General features: G+C 39.5%; 4 protein-coding genes across 5 annotated transcripts; all 4 read right to left on the bottom strand.

Annotated features, from left to right (window-relative positions):
* Nucleotides 1–549: 549 nt before the first annotated feature.
* On the bottom strand, nt 550–9,339 carry tyk2 (tyrosine kinase 2). Of its 2 annotated transcripts, none has more exons than XM_026326049.2 (24): nt 9,173–9,339; nt 8,437–8,639; nt 8,194–8,317; nt 7,949–8,081; nt 7,681–7,844; nt 6,997–7,372; nt 6,723–6,908; nt 6,280–6,437; nt 6,074–6,191; nt 5,795–5,975; nt 5,529–5,638; nt 5,249–5,431; nt 5,016–5,103; nt 4,643–4,770; nt 4,132–4,267; nt 3,547–3,698; nt 3,270–3,420; nt 3,085–3,176; nt 2,814–3,003; nt 2,404–2,522; nt 1,847–2,019; nt 1,640–1,757; nt 1,406–1,516; nt 550–1,318 (listed from the first exon to the last, which is right to left on the bottom strand). In XM_026326049.2, exons 2-24 carry the CDS (start codon nt 8,618–8,620, stop codon nt 1,175–1,177), a joined length of 3,519 nt encoding a protein of 1,172 aa, XP_026181834.1. In that variant the 5' UTR covers nt 8,621–8,639; nt 9,173–9,339; the 3' UTR covers nt 550–1,174. The 2 variants fall into 2 exon arrangements, with proteins under 2 accessions (XP_026181834.1, XP_026181832.1); XM_026326047.2 differs by having other exon boundaries at nt 5,795–5,978.
* A 1,220-nt stretch (nt 9,340–10,559) lies between these two features.
* Nucleotides 10,560–15,612, bottom strand: LOC113141562 (cell division cycle 37, HSP90 cochaperone). Its single transcript, XM_026326055.2, has 8 exons — nt 15,181–15,612; nt 14,751–15,032; nt 13,787–13,892; nt 13,569–13,684; nt 13,263–13,385; nt 12,532–12,714; nt 12,361–12,432; nt 10,560–12,190 (listed from the first exon to the last, which is right to left on the bottom strand). Exons 1-8 carry the CDS (start codon nt 15,286–15,288, stop codon nt 12,050–12,052), a joined length of 1,131 nt encoding a protein of 376 aa, XP_026181840.1. The 5' UTR covers nt 15,289–15,612; the 3' UTR covers nt 10,560–12,049.
* Nucleotides 15,613–15,950: 338 nt separating this feature from the next.
* Nucleotides 15,951–16,899, bottom strand: cmc4 (C-x(9)-C motif containing 4 homolog (S. cerevisiae)). Its single transcript, XM_026326056.1, has 3 exons — nt 16,782–16,899; nt 16,644–16,703; nt 15,951–16,562 (listed from the first exon to the last, which is right to left on the bottom strand). The coding sequence occupies exons 2-3, from the start codon at nt 16,699–16,701 to the stop codon at nt 16,426–16,428; spliced, it is 195 nt and encodes a 64-aa protein (XP_026181841.1). The 5' UTR covers nt 16,702–16,703; nt 16,782–16,899; the 3' UTR covers nt 15,951–16,425.
* Nucleotides 16,900–17,017: 118 nt separating this feature from the next.
* Nucleotides 17,018–20,618, bottom strand: LOC113140817 (hemicentin-1-like). The gene is made up of 5 exons (XM_026324831.2): nt 18,951–20,618; nt 18,335–18,601; nt 17,909–18,241; nt 17,547–17,801; nt 17,018–17,462 (listed from the first exon to the last, which is right to left on the bottom strand). The coding sequence occupies exons 1-5, from the start codon at nt 19,000–19,002 to the stop codon at nt 17,455–17,457; spliced, it is 915 nt and encodes a 304-aa protein (XP_026180616.1). The 5' UTR covers nt 19,003–20,618; the 3' UTR covers nt 17,018–17,454.
* Nucleotides 20,619–20,714: the final 96 nt, after the last annotated feature.

Raw genomic sequence — 20,714 nt, forward strand, 5'->3', positions numbered from 1 at the left:
GCGGGGCCAGGGGTGTTCCTCAAAGCTGGAATCTATGCTGCAGAGGTCTCAGACCAGATCAGTTATTGAACTTTGTATAATAAAGATGTTTATATCAGTCTGGAATGACATCAAATGCACCGAGTGGACACAAAAGACAAAAACAAATAAAACAGTTTAGGGTAACATTATTATTATTATTATTATGGACAGTAATAATAGAAAAGTAGCTTTATAATCTTATGCTTAGGGTGGTGTTAACTCTAGACTGGACTTTGGTAGGTTGTGTCATCTGATAGGACTGTATAGAGACACTGTGGAGAACCTCTGTTCCTGCAGGGGAGGCATTTGCAGTCCAGCAAGGGCCTGGAGGGGTCAGTATCATGTGCAAAATTCACCCTTTGAGGAGGGCAAATTCTGGAAGCAGATCACATGGTAAGAGCTTGCACCATATGTTCATTCAACCCAAATACGCGCTGCATGTCAACAGGCACGAACAGCAATACAACACAGAGTATTAGGAAAGCTCATTCCCCTGGTCAGTGACCTGTTTGTGTAAAAAGAATAGTGTAGCTGTTGATTTCACTTTATTAAATCCTAAATCTTGTGATCAGTGATTTCTTATGTAACAGAGATGTAGCTGTGCCTTGTCGAACATATGACATCGGACATGTAAAAACATGAATGACACATTCAAAAACATCTTTATACACAGGCACGTACATCACTTTTAAGGTCTTAAAGAAAGAGCTAATGTGAAAATGGTTTATTAGATTTTGAGATTATTCTTTTGGTTTATACAAAATTAAACACAACATACAATGACAAATGTACAAAAATTAAATATACAATAAAAGATAGCAATCTCCCAGCTTCACAGAAATTCTTAATACTTACTGTGATATGCAAACTTAAAACTTTTGAAAGACAAAAACTGACTACTCAAGGCTTCACCTTTGCCCATGATATTGAACTCCAGCCAGGAAAAAAAAAAAAAAATACCACAGAGTTTATTTTTGTTAATATCACATGACAGGATAGCACTGTGCTTTTATCAAAAGGAAGCCTATAAAGATATCTGTGTAAATGCAGGCAGCAGGCATTGCACAGCAAGACACTCATTATTTGCTACCCTGTAATATATGGTTGACATGGTGGTAAACAAAAAGACAAGCAGACCTTCACTCAATCCTGATCAGCAAATCTGAGCCAAAGAAAAGTTTATATTTGAGTGCCAGTCGTATGTTCGGCGAATAGCCTCAAACTTTTCAATGAGGGTTCCAAATGACGGCCTCTGTGCGGGCTCTGCGGCCCAACACTGCTCCATCAACATCTTCACCTGTTGGTTAAAAAAAGTAATTATGAAAAGATCAGGAGGCTGATTGTACCATCAGAATGTTGATTTAACTTAAACCTGTAATCTTACCTCATGTGGGCATTCTCTGGGACAAGGTAATCGCAGCTGTTTCTCCAGCAGTTTTATGAGTACCATCACAGTCATCTGTCCCTGGGCTTCCTCCATCATTTCAAAGAACTTCTACAAAAAAACCCAGAGGTGTACATAGCGCATTTAACACAGGGATACCAAACTTGCTTGACTGGCCTCACATAAAAATATATGCAGGGTTTAGTTTGCTTTTAGAGGATAGTGATTACATACTGTTGGAGGGCTCTGGCGATGATCACAGCGGGTAAAGATCTCATACAAAGTTACACCAAAGGACCAAATGTCAGATGAAAAGGAAAATTTACTCTCCTTCAGACATTCAATGGCATACCTACACAGGGCAAAACAACAATACAGTTCAGTGGTTAAAGCCATTAAACAAAGCACTGAAAAATACAGTTTACTGTTGCATGAAGTCACCAGAACACTGGACTGTCCCCATCCTCGCGGACACGATAGTAGATCTCGCCTTCAGGAATGTATTTTGTCAGGCCAAAGTCTCCAATCTTTACCAAATTGTCATTTTCCACAAGGACATTTCGGGCAGCTAGGTCTCGGTGGATGTATCGCTTCGAGTGCAAGTACTCCATCCCCTTTAAAACAGAAAAAAAGTGGCATAATTACTCAGAGGGACCAAATCAAAAAGTAAAGAATTAAATGTAAATGTCATTAAAAAAAGACAACTTTTTAATGCTAAGACTGGCTTGATATTGCTCAGATGTCTATCAAAGATAAAAATATCACTGGTGTGCCAAACAACAGCATGCTGAAAAGATTATTTTTCTGATGGACAGTTGGTTACAGATAGAAAACAGCATAATGTATCACTAGTGTAATTAGTGAATGAAAATTAAACAGAACAAATGAACGATCTTAAAGAGAAATATCGCTGCAGTTTGCACACAGCATCACTTGTATGATAAGATTGACAGAAAATCCAGATTATTAGCACAAACTACAAAACCACCTAAACTTACCTGACAGATCTGCTGAGCAAACATAAGGCACTGGGGAACACCCAGTTTACGTTTGGGAAGGTACTCTCGCAGACTGCCAAGAGGAAGGTACTCCATTATTAGCTGCACAACCTGTCCTCCTGTCAAAGGACAATGCAATAATGATTTTTAGATTCCTATTTCTTTTTTTTTTTTTTTTTTTTTAGGCAACAACAACATGTTGCTTGTCCTGGTTCTGAAGGTACAGTGTTGCTCAGAATGCTGTGTGTTGGAAAGTGTTGTACCTTGAATATATTTCAATGTTTACAGAGGAACAACAGGAACCAAAAATCAATTCCTCAGGTCATCCAACCAGCAAAGCAACTTAAAAGAAAGGCATTATGCAAGAACTGTGCGCATCTGAAGCAGACAAACAACAGCTGAGGACTCACCCAGTTCAGTACAACAGCCCTTGTACTTGACAATGTTGCTGTGATAGAGAGACTTCAGGATCTCAATCTCCTTCATCCAGCCATCAGGGACATGACCATTTTCCTGTTTTAAAGCCTTCACTGCCACACGTTCTCCTGTGCCATCGTTGGCTGGATCATACAGGTAAAGAGTTACCTTTCCAAAGTGACCCTGGAGACAGATCAATGAATAGTGGATTACTCTAATGTGAAGGACAATGAAAATTACTGGTGACCCGGTACTAGAACTTACCTCTCCTAAGTCCCGCATCTTTTTCAGGTAGCGCTTATGGAACACGCTTGGGTCCGTGTTAGAGAGAGTTTCACTGGGAGATATATCAGGATCTGTGTGCAGAAAAAAAAACATATCTGTGACATGTTCACAGAGACATGGTCAGACAAAAACAAAACATACTGTAAGAGTACATAAAAACCCACTTTTGATCATGATTTCAGTGAGCTTTCTGAGCACAGCGCGGAACGAAGGCCTCTCCACAGGCTCGTAGTTCAAACACATGCTGATGAAGCTGGCCAGTTCCTGGGAGGACGGCTCAGCTAAGCGGCCCTTTTGCTGATAAAAACGCTCTTTCTGTTGGGGGGGGAAAGGTTCTGGTGTTACAATTACAGATCAAAAGGGAAAATAAAATAAACAGATGAAGCTTTTTCACTGATCAAAGATGGAAAAAAAAAAAAAAAAAAGCTTAAATCTGCCTGCCTCAGACAACGTGCTGCCACTCATGGGAAGATCACCATTGTTGCAGATTTCGAGCAGTGTGGCGCCAAAACTCCATTGGTCAGCCGCGTTTCCATTGGGTGCACCACTGTCAATGCACTCGGGAGCAATCCACGGGATACGCTCAAGACGCTCTGCAGTGCGGAACAGGGATAATAAAAATGAGAGAATTTTCATGTATCTCATATTCCAGGTAGACAAACTTTTTAAACAGACTTTGTTCATATTTTGTTAAGAGTGAGCAAATGTCCACAAAACTTGATCTTTTCTTGTCCAAATTATTATTAAAGTGACCTAAATTCAACAAAAATATCAAATGTTTTAGACCAGAAAATAACCTAATAAAACTACAAAGTTGTTTTTTCTTTTATTCTTTTATTTAGGACAGCCTTAAATGCCACACTGTGAACTGAAACTACAAGACAAGAAGAAAGAGGTCACGGAAAGTGGTCTGGTTTAAGTTTCATCAGTCTGATGAAAATAAGACTAAACAATACAGAAAATACAGAAAACCTGAAGCTGACAGATTTGTGGAAGTTTCTTGTGAAGCGGGTTACTGGGACTGACCTTCCCGTGAAAGGACACTGAGTGCAATTCCCGGGTCGCTCAGCTTGACAAAAGGAGTAGTACCAGGCTCCAGACCTCGCCTTGCCACCAGAATGTTCTTAGCACAGACATTTCCATGAACCAGCCGTTTGGTCTCCTTCAATGATGAAAATGATGGACATTAATTCTTTGAGATTCAGGGTGGTGTCAAAATACATTTAACACAAACAATAAATGATATTAGTCATTGCAAAAATATACTTAATTTACAGAACAAAAAGGTTTGTCTGACAGTAGAATAATTTTATGTGCAGCATCTCAAACTCAAAACTTGCTGTCTGAATATTGAGCCACACTACCTGATTCTGGCCTACACCTGCTGTAAACTGTAACTTTATCTGGTGATAAATTGTACAACACTTATATTACTTCACTTTAATGAGCACTTAGCTGTGTAGTCAATAAGTTGAATTGTATTGAACTATAGTGACAGATAGAAAAAAAAAAAAAACAAAGCAATAGTTGAACTCACAAGATAACTGAGGGCACTGGCAAGTTGTATTGCAACAATAAATTTCCACTGAGGTGTCACGAATGCCTTTTCTTTACGAAGGAAAACATCTAAAGGCCCAAACTCCACAAATTCTTCCACCATGATGTCTGTAAAGTGTAGAAAAACAAGTCAGAGGTAAAGTTTCTGATACAGCCCCAAGCAAAATGTAAACATGTACTGTGCCATCCTCTTCAAAACAGAACAGGCTGACAGTGGTTTTGCATTTGCTTCATGTTCAAAGCATGAATTTGACTATAAACACTGATCATATGTGTGATGGCCAAGTAGCAAAAAACAGGAAGTCTAAAGGCAGAAGTGGGTTTATGAAGGTGAGCAATGTCATTGTTCTTACTTTCAGATCCTTTGACAGACACACCATGTACAAACACCAGGTGGCTGTGGGACACCTGGCTCATTAGACTAGCAGTTTCAAAAAATGCCTATGAAAGGACAGAAGAACAGAGCAAACACCAAATATGTGAGGAGACTAGAGTGGACATTAATTTCAGTTTGAATTCAACATACCACCGCTTTAACTTTTTGAGTGAGTTTATTACCAAATAATGTAAAGATTGTAAGGCTTACTAGTGCAACATCTTTGTGGGTTTGGTCTAGAATCTTGAGAACCACTCTGATCCCTTTGCTGTCAGCTTTGTCAGTGCTGTCAGAGTTGTTGTTGAACTCATCGTCGTCATTCTCTCCTCCTCCCTGCACCTGCAGACGTCCTGAATAGATGTTGGTTCTGGTCCCACGGCCCAGATGCTGTCCCTGCTCAAAAACGGAACATTGACCTGGTTAGTAACAGAGCTGTGACCACAAAATCATCAGGCGAAACATTTGTTCCTATGGAGGTTGATCTCATCACCAGTTTGATGTCTTTGTCCTTGATCTGGTGGAAGCGTAGTTGGGTCAAGTTAAGGGAAAAGGAGTCTGTGTCATCAGCACCTTCCCTCATCACCAGAAGGTTGGACAGCTCTACATCACACAAATACATATAGACAAACTTATGTAAGAGCCTAAATATCCCACAACAGAGCCCTTGCATCACAGAGTAATGTCAAACTGAACTGGAAGATTTTGGCATAAAGTAGGAAAGCATGTCTACATTGAAAATGCCTACTGAATACGAACCTCCTTGTCTCGGCAAACAGCATTTTTTGACCATAAAGCTGTCTGATCCAGACTTGAGTACAAAGGACTTGAGGCTGTCTGTGAGCTCCTTCACACTGGAGAATTCTCGGTCCCAACCTTCCAGACAGAACATCGAACCCTTGTGCTGAATCCGAAACTGCTTGTGGCTTGGTGTCGACCCCTTCTATGGGCCACAGGTACACATAAGTTTAGACATACATGCAGCGCATGCAACTGCACAACAATACCTCCCAGAGAAGACTGTGGGCATTAGCTTACCTCATTTTGGTTTAGCACAGCTAGGATGATGCGGTGATAGTCGAGAGCACTCCAACGTACAAGGAAAGCTCCCTCCTCTGCTGCCTCCTTCTTCAGCTTCAGCAGCACAAAATCGTCACTGAAAACATAGTTGAGATATAATTCACTGTACTTCCTTATAGCCAGTTTGTGTCCGTATGTGCATGTGGAAGAGGAGGAAAACTCACTGCATAGGGCCATGCAGTCCATTTGCTTCACTCAGCACTACCCTTGGGGGAGCTACTTCATGACAAAGATAGTGGTGGGCGTCTGCTGTCAGCCGGTAGTATCCATCTAAGAGGGAGACGAAGGAATGGGCCTCCTGGCTGGAGATCATCTCAACCTCCTACATACACATACAGAAACCCCACTATCTTACAATCCGAGCTCCCACTTATAGACACATACAACTTCAGAACAAAACCAAACCCTTATACTGACATGCATAGGGAATTGGGGACAATTGATGTATCTATCCTTACTGTACAGTATATTCAGACAATTTAAAGAATCTAACTAGCTGAATGACTGATATGCAGTATATCATTTGGACTAATGCATCCCAAGCACATTTACCAATTAAATTAATGTATTAAAGCTTTTACATAAAGGGGTAAACAAGTACTCTTACCATGAAGTGAATGTCTTGAGTGCTAATGCACACATTAGCTCCAGTGATGGCTATGTGAGTTATTTCAGGGAAATCACAGAAGAAGGTCCATTCGTTTGGAGTGTTTGCATTTGGTTGGCTGGACTGTTGTTTCGTTTTCTTCATGAAATTCATGTAGTCATTCCTGAAGTAAGTGTTTTCATGTACCTAGGTAAAAAGGCTGAATGAATAAAAAGTCGACACCAACAGGCTACACAGTGTGTCAGCAGAAGACAGAAAATGCATTTTGACAAACCTTCTGATTGGGCACCTCCCTCCACTGAATACCCTTGATACCAGATACCATTATTTCATGTGTGGGAGGAGCTCTGAAGTTGTCTTTTGTTACACCATGTGCATGGGTGGTGTTGGAGTAAGAGCTACTTCTATCCCCATCCTTCCTCACTTCCAGGTGGGATACAGAAAAGGTCTCTGTACCAAAATGTGGTGCCAAGTGTTCAAAAGTAGAGATGTACTTGTACATGATCTCTTGCGTGCCCAGCCGTCTCTTATCCACAGTGTGCTGAAAGGTTCGCACAAAGTCTGCAAACACTCGCCGTATCCTGATTTTAGTCAGGAAGTTGTCTTTAGAAATATGCTTGGCAAAAGATATTGGAATGCAGTTTTGGAAGCTGTGAAACAGTAGAGAGGGATGTTAGTGTTATCTGGATTAATTAAATTGGATTAGAAGATGAGAAAACGGATTGTCACAGCAGCACAGGATAAAATAACTACATAATATGAGACAAATACATATCCATTAACAGAACATATTCAAAATAAAATACACAGTTTAATATCTTTTTGACACATTTAGAGATTTAAGTGCAATTGATCAGTATTGCAATTTCACAGTTTTAGCCGTACAGATTATTAAAAAATAACAGTTTAAACACCAGATGTCATGACTCCTCCACGTTCACTCCTTTCACGTCATTACCTGATTTTTTCGGCAACCTCTTGTAAACTACAGCCTATTTGCAGTGCCTGGTGCGAGAGATGAAGTACAGCCATCCCCAAGCTCTCATTTTTGAAACGACTTAGCTCTTCCTCAGACTGAATGTCTTCCATCTTTACTACCTCATTCACAAATTCATATTTAGCCTTGTGGAGATACAGAAGGAAAACAGATTAGGTGCTATGATGCTTTTTTTAAATATTATATAATAAATACACTGCTAATAATAAAAATGATGGAAAATACAAACCTGAGTGAACAAATACTCCAAGGATGTGATTTCCAGCAGAGGGGAACCCCCATGATCTGTTCCCGACCTGGTAGGGTAACGGGATATAGTTGGCTCCTTGTCATTTAGCCCATGCCAATTCCGAAAGTAGAACCTAAATATAGGTAGACCACAGAGTCCATGTGAAATTTTCAGGGTACTTCATCTTTTGTCCTAATACAGTGTGGCAAAAAAACCCCAAAAAACTAACAAAAAAACTAACTAACCTCATACAATAGTGAACTATGAGGCTGGAGTTCTCCTCTGGACTGAAAATGTGGTTTGGACTGTACCAAACGTGGGTCAGTGGGTTATACAAAGCAAACAACACATGGCAGAGAGGTGTAATCCCTGAGGAATAAACAGTGAGGTTAAACACCCATGCAACCGACAGGTTAAACTACCACATGAGCATTAACATACGAGTTGCGTTTATTTTGGCTCCTGTGGGTCAAATGTGCCATACTCACCTATAGTCTCTGCAGCTAAGATGCACAGCTCCTCAGCTGTGGCCTCTCCACTTGTGTGTGACAAATATCTGTCCCCTTCCTTAGTCCAGAACAGGTAAACATGGATGCCCGGACCCTGTGGTGGCTCATTCAGGCCTGGAAATGCTCCTGGCCTTGAACGTTTGGGCCACGCAATTCTAGGCATAGTGAAGTCAGAGAGATCACTGAAACACACACACACACACACACACACACACACACTGTAAAACACAGTATATCACTGGCAGCTGTTATATGGGTTACATTAAGGTCTTTGTAAACACAAACGCTGAGAGCAATTGTATAACGATACCGTATAACATATTACCATATCATCATATTTTCGCCTTTTATGCGGTCATTACTTCATAAAACACAAGTTGGCAGGTTAAGAAACTGCAAAACATATAGAAATAACTTTAAAAATATGACTTCAAGTAATTAGATTTGTCAAAAGGCCTTCCGGGTATACCACCTTGTCCAACTTCTTGTTTACATGATACTAAACCACAGCACCACATACCGCAACAATGGATGTGTACGTCTATAAATATAAATATATGCCACACGAACTGTGTCAACGAGCGACGCAAAAACATTTGACACTGTACCCGAGGCCATGACAAGGAAATATATTATTAGTATCGTGAGGCTAAATATTGTTATGGACACAGGTTCTCCGTAAACTTGGCGACCGTATGAAAAACAAGACTCTTACCTTTTATCGCCGTTTAAAAAGAAAACACAGTTTTTGGAGGTTTTACATAAATGCCTAACGCCGTCAGATGGACTGACGGTCAGGCTTCTTCATCTTGTGAGCGTATTTCCCCTGTCGCCCACTGTCTCGGCTTCTCGTGAATCTTGTGAGACTAGAGACCGCTGCTTCCCGAAACCAACGTGGCCACTCCCTCCAGAGGGCGAGGCGAGCGCGTACATGCACGTACACATGGGCCGGATTTCAAAATAAACGTCCGAGAATAAATCAATTCTGTTAAAATAAATGTATTTGGGATTTTAAGCAAATACAATTGGGAGCTTTTCCATTTGATTTTTTTTTCACCTCAACACAAAAGCGCTAGCGTCTTCTTAGGTATTGCCTACAAACTAAAAAATACGCTACAAATGATGCTTTGTTGTCACTGAATTTGTCATTGTCATTGAATTTGCGCAAGGTTGGATTATCAACTGAATAACTGGCAAGTGCCCAGAGACCAGAAACTACTGGTCATACAGATTACTGTATATCCTTTGTATTTCAACACTCAGTTCTTGTATCCTGCATCTTGTGGCCCAGTCTTGTAGAATTATTGTGTCAAAGTATAGTTTTTAAAAGTGAAAGGTTTTAGTTCATATTTATTCCTCATTTTCTTTTCCTTTGTTTGACAATAGTTATTTTCCTTAATAATCAACAGATGGTTCAGAAAACAGTAAAATGCTCATTATTTCTTGAAGGACAAGATGGTGAGATATCTTGTCAGATCAGCAGCCTAAACCCCAAATACACTGAATTTAGCTCCTACTAGGAAGTAAAGTCTTAAATGCATAGAATTTCTATATAGAAAGTAGAAAACTATGGGTTTATATAAATAAAGAATAAAGAAAATATTCACATTTTAAAGGCTGGAACATGCTAACAATAACAAAAAAAACTGTACTTTTTCCTCACTGCATCTCATTGAGAATAACAGTCACAGGTGTAACAGTAAAAAAGAACTGAAACTGGAATGGAGCAGTCGATAAAGGTCATTAAAGGTCTACAAGGTTTATTGAAAGGATCAAGTGGCTGTCCTGTGTAAGGCTACATACAGTCATTATTCTTCCTTCAGTATTTTAAGATATATTACTCTTAAAGAATCAAAATGCCATATAGCTGAAACTACTGTGATAAAAAGCCCTTTTTATATTCAATTTCCAAATAACAAATGACCACAACACTTACTTCTTTTATTACAAAGTATCAGATATCCCGTTTCCAAGAAATTCCAGTCATTAAATAACTGTTTCATACTTGGAGCAAAACCCCAACCATCAGTCACACTGCAGGTGAACATATTAATTCAGTTCATTCATGTTAGGTGTGGATGTACTGTTCATCAAGAGATATGTTTTTTCAAGTACTTTTTATTCATGGCTGTTGTTTTATGTACATTTATATTCCACTATTCAAATGCAAACCAGAAGCCTCACCACCAATAAATGTGGAGGCTATTTCAGGATATTTTCAGCCACGAGTATCATGTCAAATTTCAGTGGGATTTCTTTTCCTCCGCTTTTTTTTTTTAAAGTCAAAGATCAGCTGTCCACCATTTAGTTTGTTTGCAGTGAAAGATGGACCTGGTATCACAGTTCAGCGCTTCCACACTTGTCACATACAGTAATCGCACACCAAAGCTAGTAGTGAAAATAGGTCATTTGTAAACTAGAGCTTCTGATAGCGTTCACTGAGCAGGTTTATTTTGATTCATAGGCTGGTCACGTAAATCCTGCATGACATGTATAAAAGTAACAACTGTTTCTGACATCAAGCAAAATTTTACTAAGCACGCCTACCTTCAAAATAAAAGCACTTAAAGTGAAAGTATAGAATCCAACCATAACTATTCAGCATTCTTGGGCGCAATGTTATGTCAGCTAATAGAGGCTCATATGAGCAATCATTCGTGAAACCTGCATAGTGCAGTTTAACCACTTAATCTGGATTTGAACTTGGTTCAAGGTGGGGCCAAACAATGTCCATGTAACACAATTCCAGCAAGACCCATTCTTTGGGGATTCGTCACAAAACACTTCAATAGGAGTGTCAGCAATCTTTACCACGCTTTAAACTGACAGTGTTTTTGAGTTTAATATTGCTTGTTGTCTTGCAATGTACAGTATAATATCAGAGCATAACCATATATTTACCTTCTGTATCACTCAATCTCTATGTGGAGTAAACATGATTTGCAAACAACCAAATACTTCATGAAAAGTCCATGCAGACATACACAGATCTTGCAGACTGATCACTTTCTTCTGATTCTCTTAAAACTCAAATTTTTATGATGAACACCATTTCACACACAGTGAGTTACCAGACATCATAACAACTGTGAGACTGTGGTCTCATATAATTCAACCTTTAGTTAAGCAAGTTTGATGAAAATGTTGCTTGGGGAAATAGTCAATACTCTGAATACTCTGGCTGCTCAAGCTCTAAATGTCAAATAAAATACCTAAATTTGGAAATGACAAAGCAATTATGTGCACAACCTGAAAATGCATAGAACATTTATAAACAATACACCAACATAAACAAAGCAGGCAGACCTGTGTACATATACACACCCACTCTAATTAACAGGTGTACCTAAATAAATGTTAAACAGAGCTTAAGTAATGTCCAAACAAATAAAAGACCAACAGACAAGTGGGAGTTACTGACGCAATTTGGCTGTGTAGTTACTTGAATGCTAAAACCTCAAGCCTCAGCTAAATATTTTAGAGAAGTTATGTTATCGTTCCTTAATTGGCAAACTAGTCATACACATAGTGGAGTTGCAATACAGTGGGTAAATACATCAGCACAAAGAACAAATCATAGGATCAATGTTGGTCATTCCGTCTTAGCTTCCCCCTGCTCCTGTTTCACCTCCTCATAGGTGACATCTTCCTCTTTTTCATCCCCTTCCTCTGTCTTGGAGTTCGGGACCCAGAGGCCCGAATCTATGCACCTCTTCATGTGAGTCTTTGCCTCCTAAATCACGTAGAACAGTTACATTTATGAACATACCAAAATAAGACAAAATACACATGAATCAGATACCTATACCTAATTGAGATTTCCAATATTTTTCATGGACTTTACTAACTAAAGTAAGAGCAATAGTTAAAAAATAAACTGTAAGCTTTAACAGAGAAACATACCGTTGGATCCATTTTGCTAATAACATCTTGTAGCATTTGAATGTTCTTTTCATCAAAGCACTTCTGCATCTCCTGAAAATAGAAACACACTTTGTGAGGCAATCTTTAAACTAAGAAGAGAAGAAAAAACATCTTGAAGTCTTGATGCTTCTTAAAAACAGCAGAACTTACAGGTGGCAGGGTCTCATACACTTCAACAGGATCTAGCCCTCCAGGCCCAAGGCGCTTTTGCCGTTCCTCATCCTCATATTCCTTCATGGCTTTTTCTATGCGGATCTTCGCTCTGCTGCGAACCCGCTCCTTAAAGGACTCCAGCTCATCATTGAAAGCATCCTGGTACTGCTGATCTGCTGTCTGAGGGGTCAAAATTATTATATTTACCAACACCATTGAGGATGTCAGGAACCTAGCCTGTGTTTTAACCAGAGGAGGAACTAAATTTAGCTCTTGCACAACAGTTCCAGGTATAAAAAGTCCCTGTACTTTCCTATTAGTCTTTGGAAAAAAGAGATGTATATTAAATAGGTTCAGAGCAATCAAGCAAGCTAGTGAGTGAACAAGAGAGAAGGACAACTATCTGAGAACAAAGCAAGTGAATGAGAGAAATAATGGTAGTTACTTTCTCAAATAGAAATAAATAACCATGGAGACAGAAGCTCTAGGGCTTCACCCTACTTTTCAGTCGTTCCATTCACTCAGTCCCAAAACAATAAATACAAATAACAAAATGATTCTTGTTACTTCCTCAAGGGTGAAAACTGAATGTGAAATACATAACTGGATTAATTTGCCACAGTTTGTTAAATGTGGTGGAAACACAAACAGAAATGCAGAGAAAGACTTTACTTCCTAGTTGACTTCCTGGGTGTTTTCATTTGTCGCATTCAAATAGAGTTAGTCACCTTTATCTTGGCAAAAAACTGACGAAAGCACCCACGGGGATCCACCTTGAGGCTTTTTGCCAATTCTAGAATGAATTGCATCACAATGGTCTGATGAGCCACCTGCTCCATCAATGCATGTTTCTACAAAAGAAGCAAACAACTTTAGAATAATGTACATATTTCAAAGTACACAGTCGCTGTTCAGAGAAAACAAGTTACAGCCCATAAATCTAACTTCAGTATATCTTAAAATACATATAATGCATGGAATATAAAACACCTTTTCATAAAACAAAAGGTGAAGAACAAATTTTGAATGTTTACCTCCTCAACTTCAAGGTCAATGCACATGATGACCAGGTAGTTGGCAGTCTCTTCACATACTAAATAAGGGTTGTCAGAAAGGTACTTCTGGCTGTCATCCCAACGTCGCAACATACCTGTAGTATAGAAAGCAACAATGAACCATCACTAGTTTTACATATTAGTATCCTGTAACATGCACTAAATAACAGGGGTCAAGCAAAGTGTATAATCCTTACCGAAATGTTTGATCTGTTTTTCATATTTCTCCACAAAGGTTTTATGCTTCTGCTCCTTCTCTTCTTCACTCTCTTCAACAGTCTCAGGCTTGACATTAACAATGCTCTGTGGAGCGACAGATTAATCACAACAGACTGACTACATGTCTCACAGACAGAGAATGTCATATTAAACGTCACAAAGTTTCTGTGTGTGTTTTTTGGTGATCCATAGCTAAATGCTCTAATCATATGCCAACTTAGTCTTCCACATTTAAATGATTAATTCCACATGAAAGACAAAACCTGCAGTGGCAGTGTAAAACACGCCAATGGCTCTACCAACCTGACTCCATAATCAACTTGAAACAAGCAAGGGTTCTCTATCATTTACATACCGCTACTTCCAAAAACATTTGTTCCCCTTAACTTCTGGTCAGAGGCAGTAACTGAAAGAATAAACTGATTAAGGACAGCTGTCCATGTACTGTTGTGTAAAGCTGAATGATTTGGACGAATTACACTAAAAGCCTAGAATTAAGAACATAAGATACTTGCAACCAAAATAAATGAATTGTTGAAGTGTTATTCCACAAACTGCTTTGAATGTTACCAATAAATTGATTCAAATTATTTTATTGCTTTTTATAAAATAGGGGCTGCACTGTTGGCGTAAAATATCACCAAAAGATCCGGATGCAGAATCAGGACATAAGTTATGTTTTGGTGCGCTATATATTATACACACTGACACTGGAGATTCTGAGTCCAATATTTAAATAATTACTCAGGAGTTTTGTATCCACACATACATAAAGAAACATACTGCTCAATTTATCAATATAAAGTGCATCGACTGTTCTCTAATGCACTGGGAAAGGTAACATCGCTCTCCCATAATCTGCAGCTGAAAAACACAGTATCCTGTTCTCCTGAGGTAAAATCCCCCATATACTTGTCCAGAGTTCACCTATATCTATCTCACCTTACTGAAACCATCCTTGCTGAGTGTGTCCACATTCCATGGCATCTTTTTCTCTTCTCTGGTGTGCTCCTCCATCTTCTTCTCCCACTCCCTTTCCTCCTTTTTCAATTTCTTCTCCTCAGCCTGGGCTTTGCTCAGCTCAGCTTTGGCATCATCAGTTGTCGAGGTGCTCATCTCTTGTACTTTCTTCTGCGCTTCTTTCAGTCTACGGCGGCATTCAATGAGTGACTTCTTCATGTCTTCACCCTTTTTCTCAAATTCCTCCATTCGCTCCACACGTGCCTTAAGACAAATATTACAGGCTTGTTCACACCCACAGTGTAATTTAGCAAGTAAGTTCAAGACAGCTAACCGACTAGCTAGGCTAACATTTAATCTGCACTACTTTCCAAAAAACCATTAACAGCTTCAGTGTGTATTAAATCCGTACCTGGTGTCTCCATCTGAAGAGGCTGGGTGTATCGATGTTTGGATGGGTGTCATCTTCATCGTCTGACACCTCGATGTGGTCCCACACGCTGTAGTCTATCCGAGACATTATGCCAACAAACACCTAACGCGAACACAGTTAGCTTGGACTGGGACTCCGCTAACTTAGCGGGCTACGACTAACGAAGCTAACCCGAACTTTAAATTAAAAAAAGCATACAACGCAAACAAACCCCGTAGTGCTCAGAGTCGTGTTCTTGTTGTCTATGCAGCTGATACCTGTGTTTAGCCAGGACCAACTCAGATAAGGGTCTCCAGCGTGGGCTAGCCAGAAACTGCTCCAGATTTCTAGAAAGAAATGCTGCTGCACATTTCCGTTTGACGTCAGCACGTCGCTCCGTAACACAGACGTAAGGCGTCAAAATGTGTCAATATATATATATTTTTTCATTTATTATTCTTTTTTTAGAAGTAATAGTTTTCTTATTTTCTACCTCTCTACGTTTTCTTTTTGTATTGTTATTATAGACACATTTACACTGTAGAAAAAAGTAGTTTGCTAGGATCGTGCCGTGCCCTCGATTTACTCCAGGGTGCAGCAGGAGAAACTATCCATATTATATGTCCATGTAGTCTGATGGTCACTTGTCCAAGTCTGTTATATGAACCTCAACAGACTCCAGTACTGACCAATTTACAAAACGGCTTTAAGGCCTCAGTATAAAAGATTGCCCCAGACTACTACACTTGACCTTACAACGTTCAAACACATTTTGATTTTATTTGTCTTTATTTAACTCTTAATTTTTCTTTGTTGTATTACAAATGTTTTATCGTTTTCTTGCCATTTACATTTGCAACTAGACGAATTTATTGTAATTCAGTCTGTTGAGATTCTAGACTGTCCTAGTTGATTTGATCAGTCATCATGGGGTACCTCTCTCCTGACCGGTAAGTCTGTAAATGCATCGCAGTTATAACATTTTATACACTGCTGTAGTTAAGTTAAATCAACATTTGTGTTTACATTTGATATTAATGACCCGTTTTCAGGTATTCTATATGATGTGCAACAAAGCTGAGACAAAGAAATGTCCATCCAGCACAAATAGCGCCATGTGCAGAATGACATCTCATCTTCTAACAAATAACTCAGTCCACTGTCATAAAACAGGTATCGTGTCAACACAACATTGATGCAACGTTACTGTCTGACACTACTCCCATTAGAAGCATCCCGTAAGGACTACGTGTTAGTTTTGTTCTCCGTGGGGTTTGTGTCCTTGAACCCGGAGCAGCAGATCGAGTTGGCAGCGTGTGTCGCACAGCACCGCCGCATCTCCTTGACCACATCCTCACACATGCTCTCCACGTATTTATTAGCTGGAAATATGGAGGGGAGCAAGTCAGTTAAAGGATTACATGGGATTTCCTTCAAAAACATAAAATTGATATTTTATGTACCTTGTAAACACTTCTGAATTGCACAGGCTTGTTTTTGACACGGATCTTTATATGGCATGGCTGAAAGAGAACAGTGACAATTTGAATGAAATGCATATGAAGCGTGCACATCACGACTAAGCCAAAAGTCATTCCCACCTTGGCTGACTGAGGGAAGCTGTCACGGACTTTAAAAGCAGTCACCTCCTAGCTCGTTTACCTATTAGCCGCTAATGCTACTTCCTACTCCGAGGCCATGTTGTGTTCACGTGACGTGTCGGCAACCAATGACTTAATTTGTGAGAAATGCAACAGCGACACCTGGTGGTTTACCACAACAAATTCTTTACTACTATGATAACTATAAATTACAATGCCCTTCATTTTATTTTTACATTTTATTTACAGTAAAGGCTTGCTGATCTTTAACAATCAGTGCTAAAGTTACAGTAGTAAAATACTAATATACATTAACAATAATGTAGTCATTATTGCTATATTAAGGGCAGCTACACATACAAGATAATTTCATTAATAGGAAAATAATTGTAGAAAAAATATAAATTAGCTAGAGGACATCACACAGAGAGCATTGCTTATGAACTATATTATACACCAACAATCTACCACACAGAATACATCCATGTTAAACACTGACATTATCAAATATAGTATATTGAGGTCTTTATGAGATCTAAATCTGGATGATGGCAAGATCCTCATAAATATCTGTTAATGCACTGTCATTTCTGCCTCCAAAGCTGCAGTTACAGTAAAATCCCCTTCTTGTATGTCCAGTGTAGTCATGTGATCCCGCCTCTGTATCGCTTGTTCAAACACCTAAGTAAAAGCAAAAGAAGATGCAGGTTAGGACACGCTGTGTGGAGAGAACTTGCACACGTGCTCTTCAGAGCTTCTTTCTACCTTTGGTCTTGGCCTTGACAATAAACTGCTTGCTCTTCTTCTCTAGTGTATTAGAGGCAGTGCAGGTGTAGGTGCCTGGGAGCAGTGACGAGGAGATAATGATTGGTTCATCCTCTATCCTTTCTTTCATGGGATGGGAGGATTCCCAGCTGTATATAGGTGTGGGGTTTCCTGTGGCAGTGCAGTTTAAGGTGATTTCAGCACCTACTGTAAGTTCCAAAATCTCTGGTTCAGGAGTGAGGAATGTTGGGGGAACTAAAAGAAAAATCATAGGGATTACCTGTGGGCTACAATTACTTATGTTCAGTGTAATAAACATACAGGAACTCTAACATATGACTGGAAGTAGCTTGATTACTTACAGTAGACAGAGGCATTAAGAGGCTCTGAGGTCACTGTTGGCGGTGGTTGTGGTCCCTCCGGTCCGAGCTCCAGCTCTGCTACACACTTGTACTGTGCTCCATTCTCAGCTTTGGTTGGTGTGATGATGAGGATAGAAGACACTTGCACAGGTGAGGAAGATATGAGGTCAGAGAAGGAGTGGTTATAAACCTCAGTGTGCTCTCTGTACCACCTCAGGGTGAGGTACTGAACAGGAGCAATATTCTGGACCTCACAGAGCAGCTGGTACTCCTTTCCTTCTACCATGGGGCCAGTGTGATTAACAGGCCTGATGGAGACGCTATCTGGGGTTTCTAAATAAATAATGCATAGAGTTTGGGTCAATCAAATAGGTTTATATGAATAATTCATTGCTACACTCTTTATTAAAACAAGAGTTGACTCACTGTAAAGGACTAGGTTGAGTTTCTCTTCACATTGTCTGGGAGCTGTGAAAAACACCCCATAACAGATGGGCTCCTCTATCCAATCAATGAGACTGTCGACCTTCCACTGCACAGACAGGTCCTGCTGAGTATGTGCAGCATTGATGGCCGATTCCCAACCCAGGACACGTACTGGGCGAGTGGCTTCACAGCTGACTGATACTGGCTCCCCAAAACCCACCACAACCCGGGAGGGTTTGAGGACGAGGGAGCAGCCATCACCTGACACTGACACATACACCAGAAGTCATGATCATAATTATATTCAATGAAATTCTCACCAAATCCCACTGTAGCGCTTTCATATTTACTGTATAAGGACTATATACATACACCTGCCTGTAATAGAAAATAGTAATCACTCATTTCTGTTATGCCATCAAAGTGTGTACAACCTACTTTGCAGACCTATGCTAGAAAGATTTAACCTACATTTACATCTACAACTCAGTCCAACATGCAAGCATGCATTTGTAATAGTTCCATCGTAAGTTGTGTTGCCAACTAAAATTTCCCCTTGTTTATCACTACAACGCAATCCCAACTTGTAAGGAAGAGCAATTTTCCTACATCTTACCTGAATAAAACATGCAAAACGGAAGAATCCATCTCAGAAAGTTGTTCCCCATGTTATTTTCTGCACTGAACCGTCGATTAAGGGGCCAGAGAAAGAAAATTCCAACAAGAGCCAGCTTGGCAACTCTGCAGGGAACTATGTTGGAACAAAAGGGCCCCCTTCATCCCAGCTGACTTTGGGGGTGGGGAGTGGGGTAAAAGGGAAAGTGGGAAATTTAACAGGTGGCAGTCCTTGAAAAAAACACAGCCCAGTACTTTATACTGTTGTGATCTTATAGGCCTAAGTATTTTAGGTCAAGTTATGAGCCTAAAAACAACACAGCAAATGTCCCTACAGAAATAATACCATTCAGTGTCTCAGTATATAAGGTGAATACACCAATTTTCATTTTCGGTATCTGTTCAGTCCAAAGTCTAAGTCTGTGGCAAACAAAATGAAAGCTATATGTTTTGAAGGATATCAACATACCTTACAATTTATACTATGATCAATTTCTACTCATAAAACTGTTTATATACCCCAGACTTTGTTGATAAAACCACACAAGTCTAAAGTACACTCTGACTGGGTCAAAGTGTTTTAATGGTCTCTGCATTCCAGCCTTCAGTGTGGCCTTGGTATACTTTCAAAACAATGATTTTATCTCTTGTTTTGGTGTTAAATCATGATGGGCTTGAAACAAAAGCCTGTTTTCAGTTTTCCTTAAGTGCTTGTCTCCCATTGATTCTGAAGTCCATGCTCTGTGAAATCCCAGCAGGCAGTAGTATTGGTGTTGTGCAGCATGTAGCTTGTAAGACTCACACTGCGACCAGAATGCTGCACAGCATATCAGCTCTGAACACAACTGCGGTGCAAGAGAGCAAGTAATCAGACGCTTTTTGGTGTATTTATGGAGAGCACGGCTGGGAATCTTAATTTACAGATAACAGTATATGCTTGCTTCACTTTGAATATGCTGCTCCTTCTTCAAATTCTCAGGAGAAATACATCGAGCTGCTGTGGCTATAATAACTTTTTAAAACTCCATGATAAATTGAGCATTATCCACTCTGCCAGGTTGTTATAGCAACACAGTCAGACCATACACAAACAGTACTTTCTACCAAAACCTTTAGTGGGAATGACAGGAGCTGAACATAAAGAACATGGCTTCAGGAAAAAAAAAAAAAGAGGTTTGCATTGGCTACCACAGACAGAATAAAAAATACATTCACTTTGTTCAGTACTAATTAGTATGGTGGTGTCAGCACTGTATAATGTAAGCCAGGTTGAATGAGAGAGAGAGAGAGAAAGAGGGAGAGACCCAAGGGGTTGACAAAAAGTGGCAGGCAAACATAGTAATGAAAGACACTTTGTTTGGCTTGGCCTCAATCAGTATTCTGCCTAAGGATATCACTGACAATGTAGCTCAATTTAACTGATGTACATGCATAAGCACACGTGTACCATATTTTAACATTAGTTAAAAGGTTAAAGGTCGTACTCCCTGCACTTACTGTTACATCAAAGAAAGGATTCAAAGGGAAATTAAGTCTGTTAAGTGCAAACATAAATTCAACATTTGAGAATTGTATCAGTGCATTAAAAAAAAAAAATCATAAAACTATCGTACAAAACATGCTTAAATGGATTTTAAAAACTCACTGGCAATATCGTACCTCATTGCAGAATTTAAAAAGTACTGTAGCTACAGCTAGAGAGCATATAGTAAAAAAAACAAACAGACAAAACAAAACATACCTGAGTGGATAAAAACATGCATAG

This window comes from Mastacembelus armatus, chromosome 8 (genome assembly GCF_900324485.2).
Source record: "Mastacembelus armatus chromosome 8, fMasArm1.2, whole genome shotgun sequence".
NCBI lineage: Eukaryota > Metazoa > Chordata > Actinopteri > Synbranchiformes > Mastacembelidae > Mastacembelus > Mastacembelus armatus.

Excerpts from the sequence above, each read along its gene's own strand:
- tyk2 (XM_026326047.2), bottom strand. The coding sequence starts at position 8,620 with ATGCCTAGAATTGCGTGGCCCAAACGTTCAAGGCCAGGAGCATTTCCA. Across the intron at positions 5,432-5,528 it reads AGGACAAAGACATCAAACTG|GGACAGCATCTGGGCCGTGG; the intron begins GTGATGAGATCA and ends GTTTTTGAGCAG. Across the intron at positions 3,699-4,131 it reads CAGTGTCCTTTCACGGGAAG|AGCGTCTTGAGCGTATCCCG; the intron begins GTCAGTCCCAGT and ends TCCGCACTGCAG.
- LOC113141562 (XM_026326055.2), bottom strand. The coding sequence starts at position 15,288 with ATGTCTCGGATAGACTACAGCGTGTGGGACCACATCGAGGTGTCAGAC. Across the intron at positions 13,893-14,750 it reads GCAAGGATGGTTTCAGTAAG|AGCATTGTTAATGTCAAGCC; the intron begins GTGAGATAGATA and ends GTCGCTCCACAG. Across the intron at positions 12,433-12,531 it reads TGTATGAGACCCTGCCACCT|GAGATGCAGAAGTGCTTTGA; the intron begins GTAAGTTCTGCT and ends TTCTATTTTCAG.
- LOC113140817 (XM_026324831.2), bottom strand. The coding sequence starts at position 19,002 with ATGGGGAACAACTTTCTGAGATGGATTCTTCCGTTTTGCATGTTTTAT. Across the intron at positions 18,242-18,334 it reads ACTCAACCTAGTCCTTTACA|AAACCCCAGATAGCGTCTCC; the intron begins GTGAGTCAACTC and ends TTATTTATTTAG. Across the intron at positions 17,802-17,908 it reads TCTTAATGCCTCTGTCTACT|TTCCCCCAACATTCCTCACT; the intron begins GTAAGTAATCAA and ends TTTTTCTTTTAG.
- cmc4 (XM_026326056.1), bottom strand. The coding sequence starts at position 16,701 with ATGCCATATAAAGATCCGTGTCAAAAACAAGCCTGTGCAATTCAGAAG. Across the intron at positions 16,563-16,643 it reads AATTCAGAAGTGTTTACAAG|CTAATAAATACGTGGAGAGC; the intron begins GTACATAAAATA and ends CCATATTTCCAG.